We start from the raw sequence: 27,619 nt of genomic DNA on the forward strand, positions 1-27,619 counted from the left end.
GGCCTGTAGTTTGCCGGATCCGAACTGTCTCCTTTTTTTGGATCGGATGGACAAGGGCAGACTTCCATGAGTCAGGGACTATGCCTTAAGAATAAGAGTGCCGGAATAAACGCGTTAGCACCGGCGTCAACTTAGGGGCACACGTTCTAAGCACGATTGGAGAAATGCCATCCGGCCCGCTCGACTTCCTGACGTCCAACGAAAACAGAGCTCGCCTAACAGTTTTCTGTCTGAACTGTACTTCAGGCATAGAGCTCTGACACCGCGGGATGGTCGGCGGTGTTTTTCCGTTGTCGTCAAGAGTCGAGTTGGAGGCGAAAAGAGTGCACAAGAGATCGGCTTTCTCTTTTGCCGTATGGGCCAGGGTGTCATTTCTCATGTGCAACGGCGACATGGACGGCTGGCTGAAGTTACCAAGAGCAGCTTTCGACAACGACCAGAACTTGCGTGTTCCGGTCGGGTAACTGGAAAGCTGCTCGCCGATTTTTATGACGTGTTTTGACATTGCACGGGCGATTTGCCGCTTAAAAAATCTGGAGGCACGGTTGTATTTCCTCTTAAGAACAGTGCAGTTCGGATCCTTTGTGCCCAGCGCCGCAGAAATTGTTCTTCTTATTTAGCATCATAATTATGGAGCCAGCGATTCCTGAAACTGATCCAATTAATTGCAGGATGCAATGTAAGCGTCGCTTACGTACCAATATCAGATGTCGGGGCCATGCGTTGTAGCTAACAAGGCTCAATAGACCGTTTGACATGACCAACTGATACTGTAATTATAAATGTTTGTATGATGCCTTCATCATAATGAGACAACTGTTGTTTATAGCTGTTACAAATTGATCACTCATGCAATTGTTTGCTTGTTCCAAAATTAATGATTGACGTGGGAATCGAACCCGTGCCTTTGTAAGATAACACGTCCGTGCTTTTAACCCAACCGCAAATCAAATCTCAGTCCGGCGGGGTTTTGAATCCCGCATATTTTTTGAAGTGAAACTTCTTTGGAATCGTTGTGATTCGAAACTCGATGAAACGAAAAAGCGAGACAATAGAGTCACAAATAGGTTAATGTATATATTTGGTAGTTAGACATGAGATTATATTTCTTTAGCGATATATGATTATTTCATTTCATCATTTATTTGTAGTTATGGTTATACATAAGATGTTACAAATTAGAATAAAAGTTCTCCATTCCAATAATAATTAAAAGGCATAAAAGGCATTTATTTTCTCAAAATTGATTCCTTTAGAGTTCTTTTTGATGTCATTTCTTATACTTCTAGATACTACTACCGCTTCGGAAACAAATGGCGCTCTGAGAGAGAAGAAGCGGCGCAAGAAACTCTCCCAGCATTCTTTTTTCTGCGCTCTTTTCAATAAAAATATACAATATTGTACAGTCGCTATAAAATAATCACAATCTAGTCGCAGGCTGTCCGATCATTTAGATATTCAGCAGTGGAGTAATAGGATTTACGACAGAGCCATTTCTTTATAAAACATTTAAATTTATTTATAGATAATGCCTGAACAGTGGCTGGGACTTTATTGTAGAAGTGTATACATTTACCCTTAAAGCTATTATGTATATTAATAACAAGTCAAACAAATATAATATAGTCAGTAAATTGATTATATGTAAATAATTGAAATTGGTAAAAACATTAGTTAGTAATAATATTAAGTAAAATTTTATTACAAAATGTCGATTGAGTGAAGAATCTGAAAAGAAGTATTTTATAGAATAGTACGATTTTGTCAATAGCATTGTGAATTATAAGTACTTCGTCCTTGTGTGTGTACGAGACCAACGCGATTGAAGCTTGTCAATGATTTGCTGTTTTCATGGTTTTATATAGTTTTAATATATTTTGTTAAATATTTTTGAAAAAATTTGAACGAATTATTTTATTTGAAAATATTTTATATATATATTCTTTTAAATATATGTGTCCCAACACACATATCGTTTTTACAACAATACGATACGAACAATTTTATAAATTAATATTTTATTTTGCTTCAATCGTTGGTTCTAAGACACACTCATTTTTGTAACATTATTTTTATCTACTGAATTTCTTTTATTCATAACATAAACTCAAAATATAACCGACATGGAATAGTGATTTTGATATTTGGGATGGTTATTTTGTATTGAACATTATTCTCGTCTGTTGAAGATACAAGAAACTTAAAGATCTTACACACACACAATCTTACGAATAGGGATTGAAGTCAATAGAAATCATAGCAATAATTATTAATCCTACAATCTTATCGTACCACGTTTATCGATTGTTATATAAAACAAGCTGACCCGACAGACCTTTTTCTGTATATAATAAATAAAATAATGTTTTTATATGAATTTGTCAATAATATATCATAACATCAAAAATTACTTCGTAAAATATGCACCCTGCTGTCGCAATGAAATTGTTTCATAGCAGTACTGTCAAACCGTGCGTCAATAAATTCTCTCATAGAAATTATGTATGGACACATCAAAGGAAAAACAATTTTGTTGTTTTTATTTAATTTAGAAGCATTTTCCTATTTATTCACCTTTTAAACCTTCTCTGGACTTCCACAAATAATTCAAGACCAAAATTAGCCAAAATTATCGAGTTTTAGCGAGACTAACGAACAGCAATTCATTTTTATATATATAGATAGATAGAATTACGTACCCCGATCACAGAGAGCAACGTGCAGTTGAAAGGCGTTCATATTCCACTTGAGTGAGAACCACAACGTCACAGCCACACAAATACTGATCAGTGAATGCACTAATGTATTCAAACAGGCTGTGAACACGAGCCACATGTAATTAGAATTTGATCTTGTGTCAATAGCAGGCGAATCGCTGCCTTCATTGCTGTTTCTAGCAGCCTTGATACATCTTCGACGAATTCTTGTTGCTAGCTGGAAACCCACATACATATCTAACCATACCAAGTGCTATAACTAACTCTCCTATCCTCTTATTCAAATTCAAATTCAAATATTTTTATTCAAAATAGGATTTAAAATCACTTATTGAACGTCAAAAACTACGACACATTCGAAAGAGACTGCCTCAGACCTGAGAAGAATGGGCGCAAGAAACTCAGCGGGCTTTTTTTTATATAAAATATGGATTACAATGTGATATCGTACAATAAACATTTATAATTAAAGAGCCTGAGGGTGTTCGCTTTATTCCCAGTCCGTGGTGTCATTAAGAAAATCGTTTATGCTATAATAACCTTTCCCACACAAGCGTTTTTTAACAATTCTTTTAAATTTCGTAACACATTTTTTTTGTACATTTTCTGGGATTATATTGTAGAAGCATATACATCGCCCATCAAAAGACTTACTAACTCGACCCAACCGAGTAGTAGCTATAACAAGCTTATGTTTGTTCCTCGTGTTAACATTATGAATGTCACAGTTTCTAGAAAATTCCTCAATAAAACGCAATTGCTTTTTATTACTAAGTTCCAACTACAAACATTGTCAGTGATATAAAATGTAATGCTGTGGGCTTATATAGACTAACGGCCGTTCCCAATATACTATTTACAGATAGCTACATTAGCTATCAATAATCTGAAGTTGTCCCAATGTACCCGATAAGTCATTCTTATCGCCTTATATTGGGACGCGTGAATTGCAATTTCCATACAAACTTCTATCGCTGGGAAGCTACACGTCGTCCCATTGACAGACAGTTTGTTCGGATTTATCGACGGTAATTCACCTTGAGTTACCGTCGATAAGTTTATTGGGACAGAATAGTCAACGATAGTTACGATTTTTATCTCAAGTAGGAGATAGACTGAATAATGGGAATGGCCGTAAACCTGCTGAAACAATAATTATAATTATTATACCTAACAACGCATATTTACCCAGTAATGAATTTATTCTGTTTTATATGTTTTATTAGCACCCACAAAACAATACATAAAACACACGACACTGTACTACTAGGATCTACCTACACTGGTTTTGTACATAACTTAATTTACTTGTTAATAAAGATATTTTGAAATTGAAAAATTAATTTGATACATCTCTTGCAGCCATCTTCAATTCCAATCCTTTCTTTCAAATCAAATCAAGATCACTTTATTCATGTAGGTCACGAATGATGAATGTCAAAAAAAAATATCTTATTGAATTTACCGCTACCTGGCGTAAAGGGTTGAGCTAATACGGAGAAGTAGCAAGAAACTCATTGCCACTCTTTTGAATCATGATTTATTTACATATTCATCGTTTTACAAGTTTCAAGAAAAGTGACTGAAGTGACAAGACTCAAACGTCAAAAAGTCAAGGTCTTACGTCCGTTCCCAATATACTATATACGGATAGAGATAAATTACTACCTCCTACTGTCAGTAATAAGCTGTCAATAATCTGAAGCTGTCCCAATATACTCGATTAGTCATTCTTATCGCCAGTTCACTATTGCAACTTCCATACAAACTTCTATCGCTGGTAAGCTATACGTCGTCCCATTGACAGACAGCGTGAACGGATAAGGTGAGTTACCGTCGATAAGTTTATTGGAACAGAAAAGTCAACGATAGTTACGATTTTTTATCTCAAGTAGGCCACAACCGGAGATATACTGAATTTTGGGAATGGCCGTTACACGAGTAAGTCAAAAGTAAAATAAGTGTTATTGAGTACAGTTTATGCATCAATCTACACACAGCACCACTTTCACGATGAAATCCCAATAAATTTCTAAAAATAATAATCTGTAGATTATGAACCATTTCTCTACCAAATACGCGCAAACACATACAAAAACCGATTAATATCAATGCAATAAAACTGACTTCACGTCCATAAATTTCAGTATCAAACGAATATATTATTTGCAAATGTAATAGTCAACAGTCGCCGAGTACGAACTGATCTCTTATCTAAGATTATCATCTCACGTTTTTGATATTTCTGATATTAAAAAGAAACACAGTTATAATAAAGGAAAATATTATATTTTAAATAATAAAACAATAATTTGCAAAAACACCAAAAAATGAAATACGTATAATAATCTGGCCACATATGGAGTATTGCTGTCATATCCGATCTGGCGCACCCCAGTATCAACTAGATCCATTTGACTGCGTGCAACGCAGAGTACTTCGAATTGTCGGGGACCCAGTGCTTTGTGAACGGCTGGACCAATTGCGTGTCTTCTATCGCATTTATCACGGGGAGTGTTCCGAAGAGCTGCTTAGGCTGATTCCTGCCGCCGAATCCAACCTTCGCACGACACGCCACAAGTTAGGATATCATCTCCACCATCTGGATGTATGGCGGTCCTCCACAGTGCGGTTTCCAAGGAGCTTCCACGTACTACAAAGCTGTGGAATGAACTTCCATGTGCGGTGTTTCCGGGATGATACCTTCAAAAAAAGCGCGTTCACCTTCGTTAAAGGTCCGCAACGCTCCTGTGGTTCCTCTGGTGTTGCAATAGAATGCGGCTGTGATCACTTAACACCAGGTGACCCGTACGATCGTTTGTCCTCCTTTTCCATAAAAAAAATACACATTACACATTTCTTAAAATAAAAATAGATTTAATATATTTTTTGATTACATTCTCATAGTACACTTTATAAACGATGCTATCATTATAAAGCAAGTATAAAAAATTACAAAAACTGTTAAAATATAAACTGCAGTTGATGACGCCCAATCTTGAAATCTAGATGTAAACAGGCCAAGACACAGACATATTGAAGACATAATAAAAGTAGGAATTCCAAATGACGCATGAATGATTTTCAAATACCGTCCTCCAAATAAGGCTAAGGGTCCTAAAATTAACGATATGAGTGCAAGTACAGCGGTCACCACGCCTGTAAAAAAAACTATATACTCGTATATAACTAATTACTGTTAGGTTAGTCTCTTCTTCGAATAGGTACTATTTGTATATTTATCGCCTCTAAGTACACTATTCGGGAAGCTCCTTCAAATCTTCTCGTCCCAAATACCACAATATCTGAAGACGACGGTTTTCAACCAGTGTATGTTGCCAGTGATCACTTACGGTACGCAGTCGTGGTTGCTAACTATGGGCCTGATGAGAAAGTAAGCAACTAAGTATATTATCTTTAAAATGCTTATAGTCGCTTAGAGGGCAATGGGAGGCAAAGGCAAAGGGCTAAGAGTTTCCTTGCGAGATCAAATTAGAAATTAGGAGATCCGTAGGATAACCAAAGTCACTGACATGGCCCAAATGTTTGCGAAACTGAAGTGGCAGTGGCAGTTCGACGGACAGATAGCCGGTGGGGCAGAAAAGTCCTGGAACGGTGACCACGTACCGGAAGACGTAGTGTTGGTAGGCCCCCCATCTTCACAAGATGGACCGACGACTGGAACACATTGGATGAGAGCAGCGCAGGACCATTCATCATGGATATCTTTAGGGGAGAACTTTGTCCAGCAGTGGACGTCTTCCGGCTGATGATGAAGTACACCATTCACAATAATTACTGATGTTTCTCAATGTATTTTGCTGTAGGCCAATAAATCTTCATTGGCTACATATTATTTAATGTGTATCAACGTAGCACATATTGTGTTTGTACAAAACGTAACATGCTCATGCTTACGCTTTGCAGAATTTAAACAACCATCGCTGGTAAGTGTTTGATGTCTCAGGTCAATACGAGACGGATACTCTCAATCAATTGAACATACGACCTCCGAAATGATTCTTGTAATCCCTACAATTTTTGAATGCCTCGTTTTGCGGCGATGGTAATAATCATGATGATGGTGACGAGGACGTTGGCCCTCCAATTCCGCTGATTAATTATAACGTTAAATTTGGGTAAGTTGAGCTTGAAGAGATGAAAGTGGCAGATAAGTCCCACTTTTAAAACACCACTCTACAACTTTACGAAACATTTAAATTTTAAAGAGTGAATTCAGTGACGAAAACATTACTTCTATGTTTTTCATATTATTTAAGTTATATAAGTAAATAGATCCTAAAAAACCTCAAGACACATTGTATTATGTTAAATGATTTTAAAGTAACATTACACTTTTCGGCCGTTTTCAGTAACGTATCTCTAGGTACGGATATATTGCTATCACCGCTTAATGCGAAGATCTTATCTATCCATAGTTATGTCCAATATAGTTATATTATTAGTCATAGTCCAATGCTATCTGTCAATAGGATATTGAAATGTAAGTAAGCGTAAAAGGATAGATTTTTCTACCTCTAAAAGTAAGTTAAACTAAGGATAGATAGGTCATTGAAAATGTCCGTTTATCACAAACAAAACCGGAGTTCACGATGACGGAATTGAACAGTCATCTCGGGTAGTGCCCGTTCAGAAGCATGACGCATTGACCAGACATTTCTTCTCGATTCGTCCCAAGAGATCGCGACAGGAAATTTTAAGTGGATAAAATAAAACTCTTCTAAAAAAACTCATAAGTAACTATCTTAGTACAGATGGAATTTTATAAAACAATAGCATTTGGTTCTTTAAAATAGCAGTCAGTGTTAAACATATTTGAAACTGAATTTGCAATTTTGATGTCAGTTTCAATATGGGCTTTTGTAGCCAGCTCAAAGCAAGAAGTTTTAAAACTAGTTAAAATGTTTGCGTAAAATGTCATTTGGGACTTTTAATATTAACTATGATTTTAAAATGACGTAGTAGCATTATAGAGTTCGGTTTTGTGGCAAAAATGTTCTAACTTGTTCTATAATACTTGATGAGGAAGCCATCCATAACTCCGCCTGTGACGGTTTTGTTTAGGTGCAGGATATTCTGACCACTTAGTCGTTTTTTTATGTTTTTCTCTTTTTTAAATAAAATGGTTGCAGTTATTCCGTTTTTTTTATGATAATAAGGGACGAGACGAGCAGGACGTTCAGCTGATAGTAATTGATACGCCCTGCCCATTACAATATAATGCCGCTCAGGATTCTTGAAAAACCCAAAAGTTCTGTGTTATGTTAAGTCTCATTGCCCAATAATTTCACTAGCTACGGTGCCCTTTAGACCGATCAGTAATGCTTACACATTACAGCTTCACGGCAGAAATAGGCAACGTTGTGGTACCCATAATCTAAGCGGCATCCTGTGCAAAAGAGCCTCCCACTGGTATTATTTATTATTTATTTCGAAGTTTAGCCATTTTAAGACAAGACGGACAAACATGTTCTAATAAACATAATAAACTTTCAAATACATAAAATCTATTTCTTTGGTATTGCAAATAAGAAGTTTTTTATTTACTACACATAAATTTAAGTACTAGTTTTAGGCTGAAAGCTAACCATTGCCATGATGATAATTCGACATAATTTTTCATGACTGATAAATCGAATGAGATAACTTATTGGATATCGTTCATAGAAGATAAAAGTGGTGCTGGTTCTTTCAAAGCCTTTTTTTATGCACCATGTAATCCTCAGTAAATACCAAACTGGCAGATGAAATTGTTTTAGCATACGGGTTCCTTGCAGATGCAGAGAAAAGAAGGTTCCTGTACGTTACCCATTCCTATAAAATAGAGTCTTAAATTACCTGTTATACCATGAGGACTTGTGGAGAAGCCTTTTGAAATTGTGATCAGCACTGTTCCCGTTATCGCAGCGGCCATTCCACACATCTGCAGCAGGACGTGAGCTAGGCGCCTGTGACGTAACCGCATTGGTGTAGACCAACCGTTGGCGTAGTTTAAACTCAATATAGCTTGTGCTGCGAAGAAATGGTACTGAAATCATAATTAATCTGCATGAGAGGTTTGTTTCTCTAGTCTTTATTGTTAACAATATAATTCCTTCTCGTTAGTATGGTAGACACTTTCTATCACACTGCAGTTCGCAAATGTTAGAAATAGAAAAGATATATAATATGAGGATTTCACTAACAAATGAAATAACTAAGTAAATGAAACCCAATGTATCCCACATAAATCTGCCATTAAAAATAAAAATTGCTTAATATTTTATATAATTTGTATATGCTTCATACAATTAAACCATCACTATTCCTTCAACCAGCCTGTTGGTTCTATGACTATTTCTCCGTATGACTTCGAACAGTATAATACTGCATCAAAGGTTATTGTCAATACGTTTAAAAGATCGAGGCAAGAAATTCAATCATCATCATTTCAACCGGAAGACGTACACTGCTGGACAAAGGCTTCCCCCAAATATAACATGACGATCGGTCTTGCACTGTCCTCATCCAACCTATTCCAGCGATCTTGACCATAACGTCGGTCCATCTTCTGGGGGGCCTACTGACACTACGTCTTCCGGCACGTGGCTGCCATTCAAGGACTTCGAGGACAGTCACAACGGCCATCTGTCCGTCGAGCTATGTGCCCTTCCCACTACCACTTCAGTTTGGCAACCATCTGGGCTTTGTCGGTTCAGAAATTGACTACTCAGCCATAAATAAACAACATAGTATAAAAACGAATTTATCATATCTGCAGATACGAGAATTAGTACTGCTATAAACATTGTAAAATTCTTGCAACTTCATTAGCAAGAAGTAGCATTTTCATATTTCATATGTGCTTCATTTTTTAATTTCAACAATAATAAGACAAACGATCCTTCAATTAACCTCATGGTAAATGATACTCTGATATAACAAGCGAAAAATTCCGTGTAGAGGATTCATCCAGAGAGTAATTGAAATGATAGTGTGTAGTGGCGATAAAATTCGGCAAAAGGTATAAACTTATTGGTAGGATTTTAATGCCATCGAGTTGCACAATTAAAACGTTTCCCAAATTCACTTACACCAAAACAACATAAAGGTATATGAATATCATCATAATTGGTCCTTATAACATACTCGTATAATAAAATAGCGGTTGTAGTGCCACCTATCATCATTTGTGCTACACCAACACCTACAGAACAAAATACTATGTTACAGTATTCACCAAATGGGTCTATTATTATCATAATAATTATTAACTCTTTAGACACTGATCGCGGCACTGCTTATCAAAATGTAATCAACAATAAGATTCCCAGATGACGTTGAACGTTGTCACTCCAATATCTAGTAGGTAGCAATGTCAGATATGTCTTGTAAACACTGACCTCTACTATATACTACTAGACTGGCGGCTGTCAAAGTGCTTTTGTGCCTGTTTGATGATTGAGAGTCTGCGGTACTAAAACCACTAATGACAACCTCAGCTAAACAAACTTCGATAGAAAATTTATTTACAAAAAAAGTTGTGTACTTTATTACGTTGATTCCTGAAACATGTTGATTCAAAACGCAAAAATACTTCAGATTATTGTACGCATCTCTCGCAGCCATTTGTATTATACGTCAAAACTAGTTCTCTGGACGCTCGCGAGTGGCGCTGTAAATAGGTACGAAAAAATTGCTGTCAAACATATGGAACAGCCTGACCAGTGGTATTTATACAGGTCAGTGTTGCTACGATAATAAGTTGCCAGAAATAAGAAATTTTCAGTTTTTTCTGCTTTTTTATAGTAGCGATCACAAATTCTCAGATCTCATGTTTGTTGAAACCAAAAATACGTAATGGCGGAAACAGTCATCAGTCCAAAATTTGTTGTATAATCCAAAGAAGATGTAAATTTTACGTAATAAGAGGTGGGGCTGCCTAAGTAAAAATTGAAATCTAATTTAGTATGAAACGTGCAGTGATTAGACATAAGATTGAAATAGTAATTAAAATATTGTGGCGACGAGCATAATCCGGCTAAGTTTGATAGCAAACAGTTGCTTAAAACGTAGTGGATTTCGGCTATCTCCGTTTTTTACAAGTTTATAGCTGTCAATCTATCAATGACTGCACGTTTCATACAATCGCTTATTTCTTAGTTTCGCTAGGCTGACGTTCATTCAAAGATTGATACGATGCTAAGTTTTCAGAGCCATAGTCGCAATTTAATGTTTTGTTGCCACTTGAGAATTTGAGCACAAAATCCATAATTATATCTAATTTGTTTTAAAAAGACAGCAATTTCATACAAAACCTTTTTAAATAAAAATTATTTCAAAATCGGTTCAACAGGGTATCGATCACAACTACTTCCATCATAGTAATAGGTCAAGACATATTTGATCTTTACATTAAAGAGACCGGTGTCTTCTTCATTGACTCTCACCACGAGGCTTCCCGTTTGATCATCGCCTACCATTGGTTATTTTTTCGGTTTTCTATATTCTTCTTCTTCTTCTTCTTTAGCCGTTCTTAACCTCTTAGGTGAAGCCTCCTCCAGCTTATGCCATCTTTTCCGGTCTTGAGCAGTTTCCAACCACTTTGTTCCCGCCAGTCTTTTGATATCGTCGTACCAACGCATCTGCGGTCTTCCTCTAGGGCGTTTCTCACCCCACGGTCTCCATTCTATCACTGTCTTGCACCATGAACCATGCTTGCGGGCGACATAGCCAGCCCACTCCCATTTAAATTTCGAATTTATGTTATGCACGTTTATTTAAGCTTTATAAGTATAAGGTCAAAAACGCTCTTGTGATCCCTCTAGTGTTACAAGGAAGCCGCGCGTGACGGCTCAGTTTCATTCAATACCATTAATACAAAATAAATTTAATAGCGCGCCTAACGAAGCTTTCAATTAAAAATTACATAACAAATTTTAGAACTCTATTATCCCTGTTACGCCAATTACAAAAAACGAAAAAAAAACTGATGGGTTTCTTAATTAAGCGAGCTCGTTTGCGGGTTGCGGGTTTGATTCTACTCGGGTCCAATCGGCAATACTTTCAGAACGAAGGAAAAATCATAAACATAAGCTACCAGTCCAATCATTGGTATCACTACTATAATTAACTAAGTTTAAGCCATTCGATCCAAGCGGACAAAAAGTGACATAATAATTATTGTAATATGATGTTTTTCTGTTGCTAACTATGATGGCGGTTGTCATTTACTATTAAATAACTCGCAACTAATGGAATTTTATATATATTCAACAAAGCTAAAAAAAGTGTGTGTGTACTTATGAATGCACGCAAGAAGCTATACTTCTTTGGCCTAACGAAGCAAAAATCCTTAGAATTATTTATTCCTCCTGCTATTCTAGGTTTGTAGAAAGAACAATACTCTAAGAATCTTGCAACGATGGCTTTGACAGTTAATTATTAAATAACGAATACGGCTGTATGGGCTTGAATCCTTTGCCTATCCTAATAATGGACGAAGAAACCAAAAAAATACTGAATGTCGCAAACGTCAGAAAATTTTATGAAACAATTTTACCCTGTTACTTTTGTGATACAGAGATGCACGTGCATCTTAAAATTTCACTCTCATCATTTTTTCGTAACGCGCCTAAAGAAGTATAACTTCAAAAACAATCAATAAACAATTAAACAATGTATGAAAGAATTACAAAAAAGTGTTGAAATCCTCACCGCAACCATGCATAAAATTGCATGCATATCTTTCGTTTTCAAAGTGTATATTAAAACTGCCATGTTTGTGGCTCCCAGGGTCAGCTGAACAACTCCTAACCCAATGGCACACCACACCGCCCTGCAGTACCTGCCCCTCGGCTCAATAATTATCAATCTCAATGGTGTACTCAAAACTGACTTCGTTTTTTTCGTTCTGCTGCTTACTTCTTCATATTCCTCTTCAGACATTTCTGAACCTTCATTTAGATGACAGGCAATAGAAATTTTGAACTTGTTGATAATCTATTCATTGAATACCTATATTTTCCCATTAGATTTAAATGATAAATATCATAATAACAGGTCACTGCAAAGAGAATTTAAACACTACGTTCAGTGTCAACTTTATTGACTTTTCATGTGCCATCTGACATCAATTCAAAGAGCAAAGAGTGTGTTATCATAATATTATATAATATCATATTAAAACCTATTTACAGCAAACTTCTTACAGATCAAAATGTGATTATAGTTATTTATGCAACTGTTGTGAAAAAGGGGGTATTAAAGAGCTATTCTTGAACAGATATGTGTCTCGGATTTGGCTTTAATGTTTTGCATGAGAATTACTACGAAAAACTGATCTAGCTCATAGTCCCTAGTCGATAAAAGTCCGGTCACGCAGGTTATACTACCGTTAATAAAACAAATTTTCATGTTCAAAGTATTTGTAAGTGTCGTAAAGGTTTGTATATCACAACAAAAGTATAATAACAACAAAAAATTATTGAAATTGTTGACATATCTCTAATTGGAACCCACAAGACAAACGTGTCGGTCAATAACCCGGTGATGAAACAGCCTGATGATGCCACAAAACATAAAACACCTATAACTTTATGCACTTGTGTAACTTGAAACACCGTATATTCCATTCTATCCTCGTCAACCCATAATTTCAGCATTCCATTCACAATAAATCCTGGTATAATATTTATAACCGCTAAGACACATGCTATCATACCTGTAAATACATAAAAAAAAAAAATTGTATTATGAAAGTTAATTTGAATGAATGCAAAATTCAAGCGGTGTTATATTGATGCAGAATCGGGGGCTGTTCAAATTCAAATATTTTTATTCAAAATAGGATTCAAATTCACTTATTGAATGTCAAAAACTGCCAGCAATTAGACTGCTTTATCAGACCTGAGAAGAATGGGTTCAAAAAACTCAGCGGGCTTTTTTTTATAAAATTATGGATTACAATGTATATTAACATTTCGTAAAATAAACATTTATAATTTAAGAGCCTGAGGGTGTTCACTAAATTACCAGTCTGTGGTATTATTATGAAAATCGTTTATGCTATAGTAACCTTTCCCACACAAACGTTTTTTAATAATTATCTGAAACGTAACACGTTCGTTTTGTAAATTTTCTGGGATCATATTGTATATAGAAGCATATACATCGCCCGATAAAAGACTTACTAACTCGACTTAACCGAGTAGTAGGCATAACGTTCGGGGAGTCAGTACTGCCCCACACCTATTTATGCCATAAAACATCTGTACTGTAATTTTGATATTAACGTAGACGGCAAAATCGAGACTGGTTCTAAACTTAATTTTTTTCGACGTTTTCACAGCTGCCATAGTCTATCTAGACGTATAAATAACACAAGGGTACCACCACAACGGCACCTTTTCTACCATGAAGCAGTAATGTTAAGACATTATTGTGTTTCGGCCTGAAGGGGGCCGTAGCTAGTGAAATTACTGGGCAAACGAGACTTACATCTTATGCCTCAAGCAGAAGAGCGCTATTACTGTAGTGCCGCTCAGAATTTTCCGATTTTTCAGGAATCCTGAGCGACGCTGCATTGTAATGGGCAGAGCGTATCAATTACCATCAGCTGAACGTCCTACTCATATCATCCCTCCTTGTCATAAAAAAATCTAAATATTATGTCATCGAATAACATTAGCACAGTATTGTAATATTTGATTGATTTATATATATGATACTAGCTGACCCGACAGACGTTGTTCTGTTCATAAGAAAAAAAACTCTTGCGGATGGAATTTTGGAAAATCCGTTCTTAGCCGTACCTCTACTCGATGAAAAGAATATTACTACCAAATTTCAAGTCTTTAGCTCTAATGGTTCCAGAGATATCGTGATGAGGGACTATATACGTGGAAATCTCTTCCATGTCCCACCTCTTACACCTTATCACGAACCCACCACTCTCACCCCTGATGAAGGACCTCCGAATGGTCTGAAACTAGTCGGTACCGACACCGACAAAAACGTGAGTAAAGCCGTATTAATAAATAATTTAATAATGACTCACGAAAGTTTTAATGATTTAATAATTGATTTACCCAGAACGCTATGAACGGTGATAGCAAAGTAGTCCGTCAGTAATACAGCGATGAACCCAACAACCAGACATCCTAAGGAACACAACTGAAGGAAGGTGTGGTGAAATGTTCGGTCTGCAATTGTCATATGAGTCGCGGCACCATTTAGTTTGTTATGACACAGAATTGCTGACGGCATAAAAAGTTGAAACTGAAAACCGATAAACATATTTTAACGAGAATAATTTAGATTAAGGATTGGTATCTGCTACGCTCCAACTAGATACCGCAGGCGTAGTCGCGGAGTGCGGCAACTCAAACTACGCCCAAATGGGCGTACTCAAGCTAGTCTTGAACAATATGTGACGTTAATGTGCCACATGTTCTGTTAAACTTTGCTAATAAATGTAATTAAATTGCCGGGTTGTGTAGTAAAACTTTGTAAAAATAATACTAAAAGAAATAAGAAAGACACTGGGATCACATATCATCAGTAAGTATTTTGTGTTTCATTAATTTCTATGTAAAATAACACGAAGCGTTTGTTACAACATTTGAAAGATGCCGTTGAGTTTCAAGATTCCACGCACCCATGCATCTAATAATTACCGCAATAAAAAAGCTATTGTCTTAAATATGGAGGTATAATATCCACTGAGTAATTGATCCGTATTTTTTTTATATTAAATACATTATTTCTTAATAAAATTTTTAAAATTTAAGTATAGTGAAATTTATTTAACCATTTATTTTTTCGTATTTAAAACAGGACCAATAGCACTAATAATTAAAACGGTCAATTTCTTTTTATACCGTATGTGTGTTGTGTGGATTTTTTCTTTATTTTTCGCACAAATGGGCGTACTCGAGCCATCGAGAGCCGCGCTGCCTGCGGTATCTAGTTGGAGCGCAGCAGAGACCAACCCTTATCTAAGTTTTATGACGTACATGTAGATTATACAATAGTTTGATTACCGCAACTGTAAACATAAAAACATGTAACGCATTAGGAATCGATGCAGTCCTATAGCTGAGGCTGTAATACAACATAGTCATCACAGAAGCTCCCATGAACATGTGTGCGAGAGTGATCCATGCTGCACCTAAAACCCTCCTCCGATACGCGTCCTTAGGTGGATCCACTAATATAATTTTAACTGGCCCCACGAACTCAATAACTTCATCGCCTGCTTGGTAGTCGTCTACACATTCAAGATTACAACCACGACTTAAGGCCATCTTACAACTAAAATATTAGTAAACAATTATTAGACAAACATGTTTGAAAATTACTTGAATAATTGTCAATTTCTGACAACACCTCCTGCAATAATATTATATAGAGTTTTATAATCACATAGAAGTGATAAGAGAAATCAATGAATTGTTACTTTAAATAAGGTTTTATTCTTTTAATAGTACCAAACTGAGAATAGAAAATTGTTTTTGGTATTTTTATTTTAAAAATACATATATAGTAGTTTGACGAATTTAGTTGAAGTTATTGAGTTTCGTTTATGGGGTACAACTTGGGAATTTGAATTGCTTTTTAAATATAATTTTACCCAGTGGAAGAGTAAGAAGATGACAGCAAATTTTTTGTGCCTATTTGAAGCTCCACTTCCGAGTGTCCAGAGAACTAATTTTGACGTATAATACAAATGGCTGCGAGTGAAACGTACAATAGTCTGAAATATTCTTGCATTTTGAAATGATTTAGGTCGTTTTCCGTGTTATTTATACTTAAAGAATCAACGTAATAAAGGACAATTTTTTGTTGTTAATATTTTTCTCATCGATGTTTGTTTATCTGAGGTTGTCATCACTAGTTTTAGTACCGCAGACTCTCGCTACATGGCCAACAACGCCATAATGGCATATATCAAACAGGCATAAAAGCACTTTCACAGCCGCCAGTCCAGTGGTAAATAGTAGAGGTCAGTGGTTCTTAGCACTGGCCTGTATAAAGACCACTAGAAGAGGTCAGTTGTTCTCAATGGGTACCATAACGGTGTCTTTTTCTATCTCAATTTTCAGTAATTGTTTGTGTTAGGGTTTGAAAGGCGCCGTGGCCCTTGTCTATTACTGGGCTAGCAATATTTTTGAAAAAAAATGTATATGTATGTTTACAGAAGTTTGTATTTTTAAAAACCCTGAGCGGCATTGGGCAGGGCGTAACTTGTACTATGTACATACAAACAATGAACGTCTCGAAGCTTATTCTTATAAAAAAGGAAGACAAACCAGGATACGGTAAATTTATGGTAGTTATTACTGCCGCCAATACTGCTATGCAACGCAGAGGAATCACAAGTGCGTTGCCGGCCTTTTTTGAAGGTTCTCGACGCCAACTTAGCGAAACTTGAATCCGTATTCCAGAAGTTAGAAGTCTTTAAGTACACTTTTCTCGTTAGTCGTGTGTCAACTATGTGTCAATCACCAAGTCTAAGTTTGCTGCCAAAAGTGCTCAAATAAAAAGTTAACGACGCTCTAGAAAGTGTGACATACCACCGGTTAGTTTATTTTATTCATATAAGATGGGTTGGCAAAATGCGTAAATAATTTAGTAAAACGAATATTTTTTCATTAAATATCGTGCAATTATTGACAAGTTTTCACATCCCTTTCTCTCCCGTTTGTTCTTACAATGTTCTTACGATTAATCATTCTTATGAGACAGATTAAAGATGCAACAAGCACACAGTCAGAAATGAAAACTATAGAGTCACTTTTTTTAAAGGCCCTTAGAACAATACTGTAATTTGTGCACAGAAATACATTGCCAGTGAATGTGAACGGCTAACAAGAACGTGAAAAATTACAAACTAGTGCTATTTACGATACGATATGACAAACGTATCGTAAGTGATAATTGATACTTGTTTACACCGCAAATCTGTCAAAGCTATCTTTTTTTCAGCTTTTTCGTACACGAGATAGTGAAAGGGAAAAGGGTCGTAAAAAAGTAAAAAGCGTAAATTTTTTATGTATAGTATATGTATGATAGCTATACAGTGTATAATGCAATATTATAGTCAACATGATGACTGTTACGTAATGTTTTTAAACAACATTTTATTGAATGTTTTTCTTCGAAATATTTTTTTTAATGTTTTTTTTTCATTTTCGTTGATATATTTTATTTGAAATATTAACAGGAAGCTTTGAAATATGTGTTTTTAAACTTTGTGCGTTGAAGTTTCACTTCTATCACAGTCTTAAGAAACTCTTCTCTGCAGTCATCCCACGAACATGTCAGATGGGGCAATTATTGTTTACGTGAGTGTCAATAACGAATATGACATCTATTTTGAGATCCGAGATGGCGGATGTGACTTTTACAATAAAATCAAATTGGATATCATTTTCGAGATTTTCAGGAGTGTCGAGATTTTCGGTAGTTTCCACTTCAAGATCCAAGATGGCTGATGTGACATTTTCAATAAAATCAATATGGGTATAATTTTTGAGATTTTCAGAAGTGTCGGTGAACATACAATTTTATTTCAGTCTTCGTTTCTTTTTAGTCCGGTATTATCGGCTACAACACCCTCGAGAATCATGAAAACAACGCCCATGATAAAAAGTTGATAATTTCATGTAGCTTGGATTTACATTGTGACAGTATTATCAGTTTCACCATCCTCAAAAACAATGAAAACGACACCCATGGCGAAAAATTGTCAATTTCATGCGGCGGCCATCTTGGATTAACATTTTGATAGCACTATAGATAGTGCTGTCAAAATGTTTCAGCACCCTCAAAAACTATGAAAAAGACACGCGTGACGAAAAACTTGATAATTTTTTGCAGCCGCCATCTTGAATTTTCATTTTGGCAGCACTATCTGGTATTGGTTTCAACACTCACGTAAACCATGACAAAACACATGTAGGTAAGTATTTTTGTCCAAAATAAATAAATATAAAAATATCCTAGAAAACCATTAAACTACACCCATAAAAAAAATTATAATAAATATTGCAGCCGCCATGTTAGTGTAAATTGTGAATTATGTTCACGAATTTATTATAATCGAACTCACGGACTTATTATTCGAATACCTACTAATTATAATAATATTATAACAATAAATCATTCTCATATACTATACTACTTTATTATAGTTTAAAAAACGAAAACTGGAGTTTTGATGGAGCCGAGTTCAAATAGCCGTATACCATGCAATACGCTGGCATTTTTAAAAAGATCCCGGAAACAAATAACAACGTGACATTCGACTCGTATTGACCGCGAAAACTGCTTAGGGGACTCGTTGATGCGCATGTTTGTGTGTGTGTGTGTCATTTCGAACGTTTGTAGGTAGTTTCCGTACTGGTACATATTATGTCTACTGTGCCATAACTAACGCACTCATTGACAAATTAAAATTGGTCACGCAAAGGTCACGCATCATCGAGCTGTCAGGCCCTCTCTACTAGCTGTTTATTCTAAGTCTGTGATATGAATAGATTGTAAGGTATAAAATTATTTATATAATACTAATATACGTTTTGGTTTTCATACAATGAAGTTCATTTACGCTGAGTGACCACATCCTTGTTTTAAGGAGTCATTACAAACACAGACATAATCCCAACGAAATTGCTTACCCTCCGAGATTCCGGATCTCCTACCGAAACAATACCGAGCCTCGACTACCCTCATTACGTTTTATTACTATAAAGCTACACGGATTTGCTTTTTTCACATATAAATATAAATGAAGCTATAAAGGTCGGCACGAAACATTAACGGAAAATGTGGCTTTTATTACCTACTCCTTACGGCCTTTGCTAAATTAAAATATAAACAACAAAAGAAACAGTATAAAATTATTTAATCAAACTTGATTCCATTTATTCGTATATATGGTGGAGAAGATTAATTGTTTAAATGTTCCACGCTCGGATACTTATCAATTTTATATCACACACTCATTAATAATTCACTCTTTCTTAATCTCGGGCTGCAACTTACTGAGTTTGAACTTGTCAATATCCTATAATGTTTCAGTAGCCGTTCAAGAAGAGCTTTCTTTGCAACATTTAATATTGCACCTGTAGTGTCAGTACCTGTAAAATCATGTGTAAGCAGTAAACCACCACTTTTGACCACTAAAGGAGGCGTCACCTCGCCTCTACTATATACCCTTGTCATTGTGATAAGCTTCTCTATAAGATAGATGAACTTCGTGTTAACGAGGCGACAGCCGAAGTACCTATCACATGATTCCTCCCACCGAATTCCACCTTTGCACGACGTGCCACAAGTTAGTATATCATTCCCACCATCTGGATGTGTGGCGGTCCTCCACAGTGCGGTTTGCAAGGACCTTTCTTCCGCGTACTACAAAGCTGTTTCCGGGTAGCTTCAAAAAAAGAGCGTACACTTTCCTTAGGGGCCGGCAACGCTCCTGGGATTCCTCTGGTGTTGCAAGAGAATGTGGGCGGCGATGATAATTAACACCAGGTGACCCGTACGCTCGTTTGTCCTCCTTTTCCATAAAAAAAGTATTATCTCGTAGCTAATACAGAAATATCTCAAAATCATATCCAAATGGTGCCAAGAATTGGCTATTCCAAGTAAGTTTCTGCCAGTGGACGGTATTGTTTTTACCAGTGGGAGGCTCCTTTGCACAGAAAGCCGGCTAGATTATGGGTACCACAACGGCGCCTATTTCTGCCGTGAAGCAGTAATGTGTAAGCATTACTATGTTTCGGTCTGAAGGGCGCCGTAGCTAGTGAAATTACTGGGCAAATGAGGCCTAACATATTATGTCTCAAGGTGACGAGCGCAGTTGTAGTGCTGCTCAGAATTTTTGGGTTTTTTGAGAATCCTGAGCGGCATTGCAATGTAATGGGCATGGCGTATCAATAACCATCAGCTGAACGTCCTGCTCGTCTCGTCCCTTATTATCATAAAAAAAATGCAAAATTTGCCAAAAATGGGCCCTAAAGCCCACATGGCTCTTTGGCTATACCAGCCACTATAAGACGAAAATAATTAAAACATTAAATACAGCCATAAAATATCGATACCGGTTTGACAAAAACAACAAACATGACACCACAAATCAAAGCAGTACCAATAAACTTTAAAAAATATAGCCAGCCAAGAAACTAATTGATGTCTAGATGGAATCAATTATTAAAACCGTACCATAAAGTACTAAGCGAAGAAATTAATTCGATTGGCAAAGCAATTACCGGCGGTCACGATGCCTGGTGATTCATGGCGATTATTACTATATAAATCATGTGAGGTGGATGCCGACGTGAGAATTTACATAGAGTTCGTAGGAATTCCGATAAACATGCAAATTATTAAGACGTTGAAAAACACAAAGTTAAATTAACTTACATGAAAAATTTTCTTCGTTAAGAATTCGCTTATTACTCAACGTACACTGAACTGAATTTTACCTGCATTAGTGTGAAAATATTTATGAAATGACTTATAAAAATTCATGGTTTTTATAACTCTCCAATCAAATCAGCTTAATGTAACAAATAACTTTTACTGACTGAGTTGAAGGTCTTCTACAGTAATCACCGAAAATTTGAAAACGAATCGTCATACTTGGCTTCGATATATCGAACAACTTTCAGTTCTGCATTTTTTTTTTATAAAAATAAGAGTGGAGACGAGCAGGGCGTTTAGCTGATGGTAATTGATATGCCCTGTCCATTACAATACAATGCAGCTCAGGATTACTGAAATACCCAAAAACTCTGAGCGGCACACTAAACAGTAGGCAAAATTAAATGAAACTTTAAATGAATTATAAATATCCTTAGATTTTCTTTCTACTCAGAACAAACTATAAACGTGATCCTTTTTATATAAATTATTATCTTTATTCATTCCTTATCTCTAATCCTAATTGTTTTTTTATAAAAATAAGGGATTAGACGAGCGGGACGTTCAGCTGATGGTAATTGATACGCCGTGCCCACTACAATGCAGTGCCACCCAGGATTCTTGAAAAATCCCAAATATTCTGAGTGGCACTACAACTGCGCTCGTCACCTTGAAACATTAGATGGTAAGTCTCATTTGCCCAGTAATTTCTATAGCTACTACCGAAACACGTTAATGCTTACACATTACTGCTTCACGGTAGAAATAGGCGCCGTTGTGGTACCCATAACCTAGCCGGCATCCTGTGCAAAAGACCCTCTGGTAACTGGTAGAGAAAGCCAAATTGGTCTCAAAAAGATTGGTATACTAAGTTAAGGCGAGACAGTTCTTCATTTTAAGCAGCCCACTGCACTTATTTGGAACAAAACTCAGCCCTCCACGTGGTAGGTACTGTTCTACGAAGTAGGTTTCATGCAAGCAATTATCGAATCCAATATACAACATACCCAATAGATAAACAAAAAAAAAAATTATTGAATTAGGCGTTACTTTGCGGAAATCCATAATCTGGCACGAGACTCAAATTTTGGCGAGACAACACGTCCTGAGGATGCCTCGTGTAGAGGCGAAACACGTGTCGAATTGTTTTAAAAACAAATATTAACACTAAAGAAAGCCTAAGTCATTTGTACAATAGATAAACGACAAAAAACGCATAAATAGTAATACGTATATATTGTCAAAGACATCTTGCCTTTTATCCTATTTTCAGATATAGATTTAAGTCCACATTGGCACGGCTAGTACGATATAAGAGTCTTCGTTGGAGTTTTCTATAAAAACATAAGCTCGATATAGTATCTTCAATAATATCTAAATCGATAAGATTTTAACATAACCAAGATAAAACTCAAATACTTTATTCAAACAAAACAAATATTGCAACTATAATTACATAAGATTAAAACTATCACTACGGGGAAGCGTACTAAGAATACTGGCAGCATTTCCGCGTTGGATAGCTAGGCTGATCCGCTGACCGAAATAGCTGCCAGCGCTAGGGTTTTCAGTAGCCTTATTGAGGCAATTACTTTAAACATTCTCCGCGCCTCTGGGCCCCACCGGCCTTGTGATTCGTCACCAAACGGCACAAAGATGTAAAATTAATTAAAAAAATATATAAACAAACAAATTAAATTAAAATTATACATTATGAAAAAAAAATCAAGAAAAATATAAATATTTATTGTAAATCGTACACTAACATAACATTCTACTGAAGACGATTTATATTTTTTTTTATGATAATAAGGGACGAGACGAGCAAGATGTTCAGCTGATGGTAATTGATAAGCCCTGCTCATTACAATGCAGTGCCGCTCAGGATCCTTGAAAAACTCAAAAATTTTGAGCGGCACCTCAATTGCGATCGTCATTGAGACATAAGATGTTAATCTCATTTGCCCAGTAATTTCACTAGCTACGACGCCCTTCAGACCGAAACGCAGTAATGCTTACACATTACTGCTTCACGGCAGAAATAGGCGCCGTTGTGGTACTCATAATCTAGCCGGCATCCTGTGCAAAGGAGCCTCCCACTCGTAAAATATCGTCTTTGATTCCACTAAAGCCTACCTGATACGAGGTGCCCATAAAACTTTTTCGGATAAGAAGAACTTCACAACCCCACAATAACACACAAACTGATAAATATGAAGTTTAGACCCTCCTGCATAGGAAGGAATCGCTTAAAAGCATTGTCTTGTATTCGTTGCGAAATGAGATGTACCAAGTTCGAAGTGTTATGTCTTTGTACACTCCCCGCGTGGAAGCTACCCCAATATGAAATCCCATTTGGTGCGAATTCAAATGGAATATTGTAATCTCTTAAAGGTATTTCGGTACTTTAGTCATATTGGGGTAACAAGATATGGTAATCAGAAAAATAAAATAATAACGACGCTGAATATGTGTGTCGTGTATCATAATATACACTTTTATAAAACTGATTGAAAATAACAGATCCAAGCCCTGTAGTGAGAAACCCTGAGCTGTGAGCCGAGTCCCGAGTTTAAATCCCGGTAGGTGAATATGGATGTTTATCTCCAAGTCATGTATTATGGATGTACGAGTATATTTATTTATGTACGTTTAAGTATATTGTTTTAAATATACCGTCGTTTATACCACCACTATTACTTATAGATAGGCTATGCCTAGTTTGCGTCAATGAGTAAGTATATAAAATAAAAATTAATATGCATTCATTTAATTTGTCTAGCGAGTAATTCTGTGAAGATTGGTAAAATGGGATCAGCAGAATAATTTTTTTTTTTTGGAAGATCGTTATTATATATTCTAGATGAAAGCGTGGCTTAACTTAACAAGTCAGTCCATGCGAATTGATATAACATAGATAACGAGTTGTCTTCAAAACAGAAAACAAAACAAAAAGCTCCTAGTCTCTGGAATACTGCATTGATATTCATTTAAATGATATCCTTTCATTTTTAATTTTAGGAACTTGATTACTACCATTTTTAGCCTTTTAACTGCCGTTAAAAGCCTTTGTAACCTTAACGTAAACTTCAACTAATAAAGCATTTTTAAAAATTTAAAAAATATAATTATTCTTCATCAAACATAAGAAAACTCGACATTTTTGTGTCCCAGAAGTGTGATCACTGTATTGGTGGTTCAACCAAACTAGACACAAATGTGGCGACACGTTCGTTTTTTATGTCCCTTCTTACATATTGACATAATATAAACATACATAGATTTTTAAAAACTTTTTAATAATTTTTTAACTTCATCAATCTTTCATCGCAACATCCTGTATAAACCAACGCTTACAGCTACTGCAACTTTACCATTAGTGCCCCAATAAAAAATTCTGATAAATTAGATTCCGCGAATTTCGATTCCGCGAACAATATTTATTACAGGCTGTATATTTTTCGAGGTGAACAATTTAAATTTGTATCACACACGACAGACATTTATCAAACGTAATCGATCAACATTGTAACACCCTATATAACATTGGGGATACGTTGCCATAAATTGTACACTGTTTCAACAATAATTGCCCCTATAAACTTTATAGCTGACACACAAAAAGTAATAAACGATGGCTAGTTGACCAGTATGTATGTAATAAATATTTTTACTTTTTTGGAGCTCAAAAACATAAAGATACGGTCATAACAGCAGTGGAAATAACTTTTTTCTGTGACAGATACATATCCTGACTGCTTACAAACACTTTTAGAAGTTTACGTCATATTTATTTTTCAACTAGTAAGGTGTATAGGTACCACAACTTTCTGCCGTTACACATGCAGAATAGATGCCATTTGGTCCCATAAAAATTTGACGTAGTGTGTCCCAGTACTTTTCATTTTATGTACATTTTTTATGAAATTTTTTGTTTACGTGGATGATGTAATTGGAGTTTGTGTTGGTACGTTTTTTAGGAGTTCTCATTCAGGTTGATCATATATTATTATTGTTAACTGACACAAAAAAGTAAACATTAACCCCCTTATTCATAATGGTGCGCTAACTTTAAACAGCCGCTAAGGAGTGTTTTACCTCATTCTGAATTAATTCAATAGAAGAAGACAGAGTGAGAATTAGCAATGCTTTAAGTTAGCAGACTATAATGAATAAGGGGGTAAAAATATAATGGGAATTCCTTACTTATACGTTTTAACATTTTGATATTCCTTCTTTTCTTACTCTTTCCGATTTTAGAAATGTAATAAAAATAATATATCATTAGATCCCTCCTTAAGGGCCGGCAACGCTCTTGTGATTCCTCTAGTATTGCAAGAGAATGTGGGCGGCGGTGATCACTTAACACCAGGTGACCCGTATGCTCGTTTGTCCTCCTATTCCATAAAAAAAAAGATACTAGTGAATCAATAGTGTAACGGATGTGTACGAGTATAAACTAAATTACACAAACATATGTAGGTTATATTACATTAAGAGCTAAAACATTAAACCCATTCATATTCAGTTCATTTCCGATGGTTTTTGTTTCATTTAGTCAAGGCATCAGAATGTAGGTCCTCGGCTATTGTTGTCTCGTCTCATTGTCGTCTCCGCGAGCAGTCCACGAGCTTTTCTCTTTCATTATTATGCGTTTTTATTACGCCATTGTTTGCCACACTAACATATTGTCTTATTAACGGTCTAATGCAACTGAATGAGGATTTATGAATAGACGCCACTGTTTGTTGTTTCTATAACGCCACCCTTGGTTTACTTTGTTATAAACAGAAATTACAAAATGAAATCATTGTTAGGGTGTCTGCTACTAGCCCTTGTGATGCCGCTGTGAAAGTTTATTCACAGACGATAAAAATATGTGGATAATGTGAAACTGTAAAGGGAGGATAAAACTTGCTGAGTTTCTTGCTGGTTCTTCTCAGAACATGGCCTTCTGGTAGTCTCTAGAACCGATGGTTTCAAAATTGAATTTCATAAGTGTACAAACTTTACGTACATCTTAATATATATAAATCCAGTGTCCCAATGTTTGTTTCCAGTGAACTCCTAAACTAATTAACGGATTTTAATGGGGATTACTTCATGGAGTGCAGTTTAGTCTAACTTGAGAGATAGGATAGTTTTTGTTTCGATTAGGGACCCATTATTATTTTTATTTCCAATAATTGTTTTGTATGGACATATGTTCTATGAGAGAATTTATTGTCGCATGGTTTGCTGTGAAACAATTTCATTATAACAACAGGGAGCATATTTTACCAAATAATTCTAGATGTTATAAAATATTATTGATAAATTCAAACAAAACAGTGTTTTATTTTATATCTATAGAGCACCGTCTGTCGGGTCTGTAAATGAATAAAGAAATTTTAAATTGCAAATATTCAAAATTTTCATATTAAATTTTGAGTCTTATTGTGGAAATATAAAAAACATTTCTGGTTATGTAAATAATCAAATAAAAGATACAAAAATAATTTATTTTGAAACATACTTAATCTATTTTAATTTTTTATTGAATATTGCAAAATTGCGTTATATCACAGCATAATGCTGATTATAGAATATGATCTTCACAAAAACAGTATATTCAAGATGTACATGAAGATGTGCCACTATATTTTACCAGTGGGAGGCTCCTTTGCGCCGGATGCCGGCTGGATTAAGGGTACCACAACGCCGCCTATTTCTACCGTAAAGCACTAATGTGTAAGCATTACTGTGTTTCGGTCTGAAAAGCGCCGTAGCTAGTGAAATCCCGGGGGAAATGAGAGTTTTAGTGCAGCTCAGACATTTTGGGTTTTTCAATTATCCTGAGCTGTACCGCATTGTAATGGGCAATAGTCCTGCTCGTCTCGTCCGTTATTTTCATCAAAAAACAAGATTATATTTACTCAGATGTATTTATTATAGTTGAAACTCTAAATGTTAAATAACATCATAATATTATAATGCACCAACTAATATTATTCTGATAAGATTAAAAATAAAATCACTTACATGAGTATTTTACATGGAGACACTTAGCACATGAGTATTTTCACTTGCCTATAGACACAGTATAAGTGAGATTAGTTTATATTATTACGACTAAACTTTCAAATATTAAATGTTACAACAAATGAAGTTTAAATATTAAATGGATTAACAGTTTAATTTACAATTATATTTTAAACACTATAAATTATATTAGACTAGCTGACCTGACAGACGTTGTACTGTAGATAATAAAAAAAATACTGTTTTATGGGAATTTGCCAATAATATTTCAAAACATGAAGAATTATTTCGTAACAAATGCTCCCTGTTGTTCTAATGAAATTGTTTCACAGCGGAACTGTCAAACCGTGCATCATTAAATGCTTTCATAGAAAATATGTCCATACAAAACAAAGATTGAAAATAAAAATAATTGTGGGTCCCAAATCGAAATAAAAACTATCCTATCT

At 35.6% G+C, this 27,619-nt stretch overlaps 2 protein-coding genes across 2 annotated transcripts; both read right to left on the minus strand.

Moving 5' to 3' along the window:
- Window positions 1-1,295: 1,295 nt before the first annotated feature.
- On the minus strand, window positions 1,296-12,774 carry LOC126967831 (uncharacterized). The gene is made up of 5 exons (XM_050812520.1): window positions 12,435-12,774; window positions 8,577-8,766; window positions 5,615-5,876; window positions 2,696-2,715; window positions 1,296-1,348 (listed from the first exon to the last, which is right to left on the minus strand). Exons 1-5 carry the CDS (start codon window positions 12,663-12,665, stop codon window positions 1,296-1,298), a joined length of 756 nt encoding a protein of 251 aa, XP_050668477.1. The 5' UTR covers window positions 12,666-12,774.
- A 352-nt stretch (window positions 12,775-13,126) lies between these two features.
- Window positions 13,127-16,070, minus strand: LOC126968103 (uncharacterized). The gene is made up of 3 exons (XM_050812923.1): window positions 15,761-16,070; window positions 14,807-14,996; window positions 13,127-13,440 (listed from the first exon to the last, which is right to left on the minus strand). Exons 1-3 carry the CDS (start codon window positions 16,022-16,024, stop codon window positions 13,136-13,138), a joined length of 759 nt encoding a protein of 252 aa, XP_050668880.1. The 5' UTR covers window positions 16,025-16,070; the 3' UTR covers window positions 13,127-13,135.
- Window positions 16,071-27,619: the final 11,549 nt, after the last annotated feature.

Source organism: Leptidea sinapis, chromosome 14, assembly GCF_905404315.1.
Source record: "Leptidea sinapis chromosome 14, ilLepSina1.1, whole genome shotgun sequence".
In the NCBI taxonomy this organism is placed as follows: domain Eukaryota; kingdom Metazoa; phylum Arthropoda; class Insecta; order Lepidoptera; family Pieridae; genus Leptidea; species Leptidea sinapis.